At 35.8% G+C, this 9,425-nt stretch overlaps 1 protein-coding gene across 1 annotated transcript in view; it reads right to left on the reverse strand.

Annotated features, from left to right (window-relative positions):
* Positions 1–9,425, reverse strand: part of KIF18A (kinesin family member 18A) — a 77,636-nt gene that overhangs the window by 44,185 nt on the left and 24,026 nt on the right. Inside the window, 2 exon segments of the mRNA XM_023756393.1 lie at positions 2,376–2,572; positions 5,309–5,471. Coding sequence (XP_023612161.1) covers positions 2,376–2,572; positions 5,309–5,471 — 360 coding nt within the window.

Here is a 9,425-nt window from a genome sequence, read left to right on the forward strand (position 1 = left end):
CCCCCGAGGGGTCTCAGATTGTGAGAGGGTGCAGGCTTGGCTGCAGATACACACACACACACACACCCATGCACGAATTTCATGCACCCGGCCTCTAGTTACGAGTATAATATAAATTAGGTAAGGCTATTGTGATGAAAATACTCCAGTAATAACACTTAAAAACACTATGCTGCTGTTAAAAAGAAGGAACTCTTACCATTTGCAACAGCATGGATGGAACTGGAGAGCATTATGCTAAGTGAAACAAGCCAGTCAATGAAGGAAAAATACCACATGATCTCACTCTTTCATGGATAATTAAGACCATTACAAACTTTTGAACAATAATAAATACAGTGGCAGAGCTGCCTCAAACCGATTGTCGGACTGCAGTGGGAAGGCCAGGGAGGGTTGGGGGACAGGAGGGAGGGGAATAAGAGATCAACCGAAGGACTTGTATGCATCCATATAACCATAACTAATGGACATAAGACACTGGGGGGTAAGGGAGGGCAGGGGCCTGTCAAGGGTGGGGGGGAAAAAAGGACACTTATGTAATACCCTTTGTAATACTTTTAGCGAAAAATAAAAAAAAAATAAAAAAATAAAAAAAAAAAAACACTTAAAAACTATATATATTAATGTTTTAGTGAATGTACTAATGCTACTTGAACCATACACCTAAAAATGATTAAAATGATAAATTTTGTTACATTTTACTATATGCACAAAATTTTTTAGCTCTTCATGAAAAAGCTTTTGCTCACTCGAAGAGCTAAATATTCTATTAGATCATGATCATAAGTAATAGTAATAAAGAAAACTAAGAATCTAGTAGTTATTGTAAAATAAGGTAAAAAAATTTTAATTCTAACAAAAATACTGATAATTTCATGTCATTTAGACAATGATTGTCTTGAGATTAAGACTGCTTTAGATACACATGGTCTTTAGCAAATAAATAAAACTCATTATAAATAAGTAAAACAAACCAAAAGCTATGATAAACATTCAACATCTGTTAACTTTCCCAGAGAATCAGTGCTTGTACACTGAATGAGAAACACTCCTTTGGCTAGACATATCAGCTGTTTTCTCTGAAACTTTTTATCCAGAACATGGCTTGGGTAGCTGAGGGAGACTGCTGCATTTTATGATGAACCTCTACAGTTTTAGATGCCTCAAGACTAGCTTGGAATTTCAAGTTACATTTTCAGTCTACTGCTTTTCTTGAAATTAAAAGATTCTAGAATTAAATACCAAAATTAGCTTATACATAGTACAAAATTTCAGAAGAGCAACATCAAAGTAAAGTTGCTACTCCTTTAAAAAAAGTGTAAAGGTCCTGGCCAAGTGACTCAGCTGGAGAGTTGACCCATACACCAAAAGGTTGCAGGTTTGATCCTGGTTGGGGCATGTATGTGAGGCAACCAACCAATGTTTCTCTCTCTCTCTCTCCACTCCAACCCCATTCTCCCTCTCTCTAAAATCAATAAACATATCCTCAGGTGAGGATAAAGAAAAAACAAAACAAAACCGTGTAAAGAAGTTCTTTTAAAGTATTAGTTATTTGAATCAAAATCAGTTCCATTGGCCCTGGCCAGTTGTTCAGTGGTTAGAGCACTGGCCCACTGACCAAAGGGTCACGGGTTCAATCCCTAGTCAAGGGCACATACTTTGGTTGCAGGTTCAATCCTGGGCTCTGGTTAAGGCACGTGAGGGAGGCAAGAGTTGATATGTCTCTCTCACATCGATGTTTCTTTCTCTCTCTCTCTCTCTCTCTCTTTCTCTCTCTCTCTCTCTCTCTCCCCCTCGCTCCCTCCCTCCCTCCCATCCACTCTCTCTAAAAATCAATGGAAAAATATCCCCAGGTGAGGATTAACAACAAAACAGAATAACATTTAAAAGTAACTTTACTCTTCTGAAAGTAAAGGCAAATCTAGTAGGCAATTAGTGATGCAGTTGATATGCTCAGTTAAAAACGTAAAATTAGTCAATTAAATCTCAGAGAAATGGAGCAATAGTTTTCTTACAAAAAATATCCACTCAAGAACAAAGACAATGAGTCAAAGAGCTCAGTTCTTACAAAATAAATCTGAATATACAGGCACACTTTGTTTTATTGTGCTCTGGAGATACTGTGCTTTCATCAACATTGAGGCAATACTCTCCACCAGCAAAAAAATTTTGACTCAATGAGGGCTCAGATGAGGGTTAGCATTTTTTTTAGTAATACCTTTAAATTAAGGCATAAACATTTTATTACATATTATGCTATTGCATACAAGGACTACAATATACTATCAACATAATATTTATATGCACTGGGAAAAATTTGTTACTTGCTTTATTGCGATATTTGCTTAATTGCAGTGGTTTGAAAATGAACTCACAAAATGAGGTATGCCTGTATACACGTCTGTACCTTTGGAATATCACCATTTTGACCTAAGAGTCTCATTTCGGTTTCGACACGATGGAGCCAATTAGTATTCTCATCAAATTGCTTCAATTCTTCTTCCCTTTTCTTCTGTAAGTAGCAGCGACGAGTTTTTAACATTGCAAGTCTATGATCTCGTTTGCAAGTGGCCTGAAAAACAATGCATTTAAGTCAATTTAATTCTTAGGATAACTGATGCATGTGATGTTAGTAAAATAGTATATTTTCTCATAAGTGTGCTACTGCAGTCTATTAAGTAAGGCTATACTTTCGTACTTAAAGCTATTTCTTCTCTGAAATCTCACAATACTACTGCTTGCAGGAAAATAAAAACTGAGTTGTGAGTCATTTTATAAAATTACATGTTGAGAGTTTATGGCTTTCAGAAACAGAATGGCCAAATTGAAGACTATAAATAACTTTCGTGTATGAGTGTGTTAAAATACATTTCTTTAAATGTTTCATTTGAAAATTCCATACACTGATAAGTCCCATGATTTTCTTACTAAAAATTGAAATAGATACATGTCCTATTCTTGTCCTCACTCCAATTTGAAAGATGTGAAGAGATAGAGTTTTACTGCTCTGATTTTACCTATAAGGCCTTTAGGTTGGCTGGTGCAAATAATTGAAAATAGAGCTTATATCAGAATGGTCATAAATATCTGATCTTGCTTAATGCATAATGGATATTCCAAATATTTTCTGTGTTTTAACCTAGGCCTGAACTGAGATCAAAACTGGCCTTTTGGTTTCTTACCCCAAGGGTCTTGCACACTTTCATAGAAACTGTGGGCTAGAGCAGCTTGACCTGTCTGGGCTATTTGCCAAAAAGACACTGAACTTGATAATCATCGATTATGATGGCTGGACCCAAGAAAACAGATCCCCATGAATTAATATATGCTCCTGCAGCTGATTTTGGAAGCAGAAAACTACATGAAAACACATCTGAGGTGGTGGTCTAAGAGAACTTGGAAGTAATAAGAGAAAGCTTTTTAATAAATAATATATGAATGTATCTTGTGCAATACCCATGTAATTATATTACATAAATACATAAAAAATAAAATTAACCTGATCCTCAATGAATACCAAAACTGAGGCAAAAAAAAGTTATCCAGTATTTTCAAAATGTTTATTTTTCCACTCTTTGGTGACCTGGCTCTGTACATGTCCATGTATACCATTTTATTTTTATCACTAGAGGCTGGATGCACGAATTCATGCAAGGCGGGTCTGGCCAGCCTGCTCCCCCGCCCTCTGGTCGAAATTTTGGTTGAACTCCCGGTCAAGGGGACAATTTGCATATTAGCCCTTTATTATATAGGATGCTTAGAACTCATGCTTCTTGAGTTTACATCTTACTAGTTCTAAAACATGCTGAGCCTTAAACTGTGCATATTATAGTTTCACCTTTTGTACTAATACACCTCCTGTTAGATAAATGCATGAATTTTGAGTCTATCCATTTATTCACATTTCCCATCTTTTTATCCTCTGACTTCCTCAGACTTCCCAGTTCCTTAATTCTCTCTTTAGCTATATCTAAGATGCAAAAAGCATAGAGATAAGAGCATAGGCTCCGGAATCAGCTTTCTTGAGTTCAGATCACAGCTTTTTGACACCTATGAGCTCTGCGACCTTGGGCAAAATGAATTATATGTGCCTCGTTTCCTCACCTTAATTATGAGAATAATAATAGTATATATTTCATAGAACTGAATGATTTAATATACATAAAGTACTTAAAACATTGCCTAGTATTGTATCTATAAAGCGAAATTTTAAATTTATTAACTAAACTTTAATTTCTGGATACTTCATTTGTTTTTTTCTCAGATATAGATATTCTTTTATCTTTGATTCATTCATTCATTCATTTTGATGACTTTATTCATTTTTATACTTTTTATTAGATTGTTCTATTAGCTAAAGTTTTGAGTATTATATCATATTTGTAAGCTGTTGATTTGTTTATGATGAACTGTTCCACCACATTTTTTGAATTTTGGATAGTAAATTCTCATTGGTGGTTTAAGTTGAAGGTATTTTACTAGGTTCATTTTGCATTACTTCTGCCCAGGTGCCCATAGATTATCACTGGTCTGATACCATTTTCTATGTTAACTTCTCATCTTAGAAATTTGCTAAATAAAACACAATATTGTAAGAATTCAAATCTCAAATCCTGTGAAAAGTATGTCTATAACGAAAGTCTTCCAATGATTTGTTTTTCCTTATCACTTGGGCTTGTTGCCTTGTCTTCCTGTGCTAGTTGGTAAGATTTTTTTCCTGGTGCACTCCCAATATGAAGGATGCAGGCCTCTGAGGTTCCCAGCTTTATGTGGTGGCTGTCATTTCTAACCCCCTGCCTCTCTTGGGTCCATTACCTAAATAGTGGTATACATCTAAGGCAAGGAAGTAAGAGTGTTTTGTGTGCTTTGAAAGGGAGGGCAGTGTACTACTGCACTAAATAAAACCAACTCAAAGTTGGTCTGCTTTTCTTAATACCATGCTATGGAAATTCTAATAATGTCAGTGATAAAATATTCTTCCCTGGGGAAAAAATTGCCATTGGTCTAAGTTGCCTGCATCTGGCATAGACTATTCCCCCTGCCTCACCTTTAGTACTCAACTCTCCTTGAGTGTGTTAACTTCATTCATCTTAGGCATTTCAACAACCCTCACAGAAGTAAGCTGCCACTGATTTTCTTTCTTGTACAATAAGCTATGCCTTTATAACAACGCTTACTACATTTTCTCCAGAACTGCCAGGTGGCTGTCAAGAATGGGTGATTACATAACAATGACTTTCAAATTTCTAGAACTGTAAGTTCCCATGGTTTACATTTTCTAATATTTAATTTAAAAGTTGTTAAATACCTTTTCTACTTTGTCTTCAGAACACATCATTTCTATCTGTTTATGGCACTGTTGTTGATAGAAAGACTTAAGTTCATTTTCTTTAAGTAACATTTCTAACTTCAGATATTCTTTCCTAATTTCTTCTCGATTCTGGAATAAGCATTTCAGTATTTCTTGATATCTACAAAAAAAAAAACAACAACACACACATGAAAAGGTCACTAATTTTGTGATATATGATAGAGTTTACTTAATGATTTGTTTTTCCTTATCACTCAGAATAAGACTCAATGATAAATGGCAAATTGGTTCAAGTGACTGTTTCTTAAGTTACAAAAATATTTGGAAAAGGTTATTAACTATTTTTACTATTCTGGACTTCTCTCCTTCAAGAAAAATCATGTTATTAAAGATGCAAGTATTATAATGCCTCTGTTATTAGACTGCATTTTGCTTAGCAAAAATAAAATATTTATTTATAGAAAATAGGTGATAATCTGGACCTGTACTATCCCAATTCACAAGGCCCTCAAAGCAACACAGTAGTTAGCGTGTTATTGTGGTTTTGGCTCACTGTGTAGAAATAAGCAGTGGGTGGTGTAATCGTATGGTGCCTCCATTGCCTCCTAGGGAAAGTGAGATGGCCAGTTTTTTGCTTCAGAACTTGTTAGAGTGAAAACACACCATAAGGTCAGGGACCCCCTACAGCCTGGCTATGAGTCAGTGATACTGGCCATGACCCAAAACATACAAGTTTAGAATGTGGTAAACCAGAAAAGCCACTGTAGTGTGTTTCCTCAAAAGGGAAATACAGATTTAGAGAATCAAAGTTGGGAAATTTGACTTATATCTCCACCAAATGCATAAAGACCTCAAGCTGAAACACTCCTCTGAAAGTCCAACAATGACCCTGCAATCCAGTGTCCTCTGGGTCAACAGAACATGTGTAACAGCAATATCGTAATTTTATAAAAACATATTCCCACTTTTAAGTCATAGATCAGTTCTTAGCTACAGCAGCAGTATAAGCAGTATAAATATTCACATATAGGCAAAGCTCTCAAAGAAAAATGAACTGTGAAGCCTTTAAAACTGTAACAAAATATATGCACTTAAAAATAAATGTTCTTTGACCAAATTTTAGATATATTTGTAAAGATCTGTGGTAAAAACACTGCCAATTTACGTCAGTAGTTCCTAATGAAACTCTATTGGGAATGAATATAAAACACAATATATCGACTTTACTGTAGTTTTGTCCAACTGATAAATATTTCATAGAAAGTATATACGGACATTGCAATTTCACTGTATTATATTACAACATTACTAATGCCAGTAAATGAATTGATGTTATCTTTAGGTTAAAGCCAAAGATAATTTTTTTAGTTTTTCTTTAACATTTTACTCAAGGACAGAGTTAAATATTTGTCAATTTTGTGGTGCAGACTTATTTCAATTAGTGGTGTTTAGTGATTAGGATGAGAGGAAGGTAATTAGAATCAAAGGTTGCTAGAGAGCTCCTTAAAAAAAAACCCCAACAAAACAACTATCATTTTAAAACAGAAAGAGTATTAAAGAATTGACAAATATCTATTTTGTAGTCATTTAATACATTCGAGTAACTAGAAAACAAAAATCTTCATTAAAAACTTTAACTTAATTAACTTTGTTAATAACTTAATTTTCAAGACATCAATAAAGAGATAACTAGTTGCATGAGGACCAATCATACATTTCACAAATAAAATAATAAGGAAACTACTAATAATATATCAGTTAAAAGCTTTTTTTGATAAGAATGAATAAATGAGAAATCACTTTCACTTGCTTTTTTTAAAAGATATTATAAAATTGATGTGATATAACAAAAGTATCATAAGACTAATAAAATATAACAATCATTTTTACAATGGGTTATCTGCATTAACAGGACATAATTTAAACACTTTAGAAAATATCTTGTATAAACAGAGCTCTGATATTATAATAATATATAGGCTAACATTTTGCTATATGAAAAACTGATTCATTTCATTGATAGAAGTAACTTTAATTCTTATATTTGTGAAACAGCACAGTGTGGGAGCAAAAAAATTAAAGATCTGAAAGAGATGATTTTTTATAGTTCTTACTCTTATCTATTAATGAGACAATATGCCACTTCAATATGAAAGGGTTGTAATGATCAGCTGAAATTAATACAGCCCTAAAATTCATTAAAAATTATAGCCATCTACAAAAATAGTATTACTTATTATTATTAGAAGTAGTTATCTTAACATCTGGGGTCAACTGAGGCAGAAAATAACATACATTTTTTACAAATCAAGGATATTTTATGTAAATTAACATGCAAATCAAATTTTAAAAAGGTGTTGTAACTGAAATTAAGTTGAGGTCATTGTTGACTAGTTTTTCTTATGTACATCAAGACACCTTCTATATACTCTAGTGTTCCAAAATAGTGTGAATAACCAATGGTTTAAGTTGTGATTGGTTTCTCATACCAATGATAAGGTAAAATTGGCTCTGGGCAATGTCAAATAAGTTTAACTTTACTGAACTTTAACCAAAGTTAACAGATTCTCTTAATACAGGGCCTCTCAGAGCCTTCAATATACTGATATACTTTGAAAATCTTCTAGATTCCTTAAGTACTAATTTCCAAACTTGTTTAATCTTCTTAGAGTTATTCAAGATGCATAGCCTTTGAACCACCTAGACAATTTGTGTTGATTGCTTAGGGGAAAGTACTTTTGAGTACTGCACTATTAACAGCTCTCATTTCTTTTAAATATACCTGCTAGGAAGCTTAGTGTGAACCTATCAAAATTCTCTATTGACTTATATCATTGAAAGAAGTTCTTTCAAATAATTAGCAACGTAAACTCATTAAGTGATTATGAGTTATATATAGCCAAGAAAAGGTAGATATAATTTACAGAAGCTATACAAATAATGAAAATGCCAGATGCAATCACCTGAATGTGTTCCCTGAAATTCATGTTGAAATCCAGCGCTCAAGGAGGTGGGGGTCCTTGGGATGTGATTAGGTCATGAAGACTGAGAGCCTACAGATGGGATTAGTGCCCTTATAAAAGAGACTGCAGAGAGGCCTCTCTCTCCTTTGGCCATGTGAGGATTCAAGAAGTCTACAACCTGGCAGAAGCCGAGAGCCACACAGGAGGACGGAGTGTCCGCCGCAAACCCGGCGGAACCGATCTAATTTATATCCACTGTGATCAGCTCTCTCATAACTTGCCAGATCCAGACCCAGGATTCTGAGTAACCAGACCCCTCCCAAGAAGGAGACTATAATTTCGAATTCCCTGGTGGAGGAAAATTATTTTTAAAAAAAGAAAAGAAAAAAGAAAAAAAAAAAAGAAGTCTATAACCTGTAACAAGGCCAGCACCCAACTACACTGGTACCCTGATCTTGGACTTCCAGCCTTAAAATATCTACACTAATAAAAGACAAACATGCAAATTGACCGTACCTTCGCTACACCTTAAGCCACACCCACCAGCCAATCAGAGCGACTATATGCAAATTAACCCAACCAAGATGGCGGCCGGCAGCCATGGAGCTGGAGCGAGCAGGAGGTTTGGTTGCGCTCCAGTGATGGGGGAAGCCAAGCTTCCCAGCTGGCTCTGAGCTCCACTGAAGGCAACAAAGTTTCAATTATAGAAGATAAATAAACCCCCAGATACCTGCTTCCAGTGGCCGTGGCCACGGAGCTGGAGCGAGCAGGAAGCCAAGCTTCCTGCCTGCAGTGGGGCTCTGAGCTCCACTGAAGGCAACAAAGTTTCAATTATAGAAGGTAAATAAATCCCAGAATAAAAAAAAAAAAAAAAAAAAAACAGAAAAAAAGGAGAGGCTGGGAGCTTCCATCACCGGGGGGCTTAGCCAGCCTGAAAACGGCCCTCAGCCCCTCACCCAGACTGGCCAGGCACCCCAGTGGGGACCCCCAACCCTAAAGGGGGTGTGGCCAGCCTGAAAACAGCCATCAGCCCCTCACCCAGACTGGCCAAACCTCTATGGGGGTGAGGGTCCCCACTGCGGGGGCTTTGACCAGCCTATGAACAGCCATCAGCCCCTCACCCAGGCTGCCAGGCACCCCAGTGGGGACCC

The sequence above is a fragment of the Myotis lucifugus genome, unplaced genomic scaffold (assembly GCF_000147115.1).
Source record: "Myotis lucifugus unplaced genomic scaffold, Myoluc2.0 scaffold_92, whole genome shotgun sequence".
NCBI classification, from domain to species: Eukaryota; Metazoa; Chordata; class Mammalia; order Chiroptera; family Vespertilionidae; genus Myotis; species Myotis lucifugus.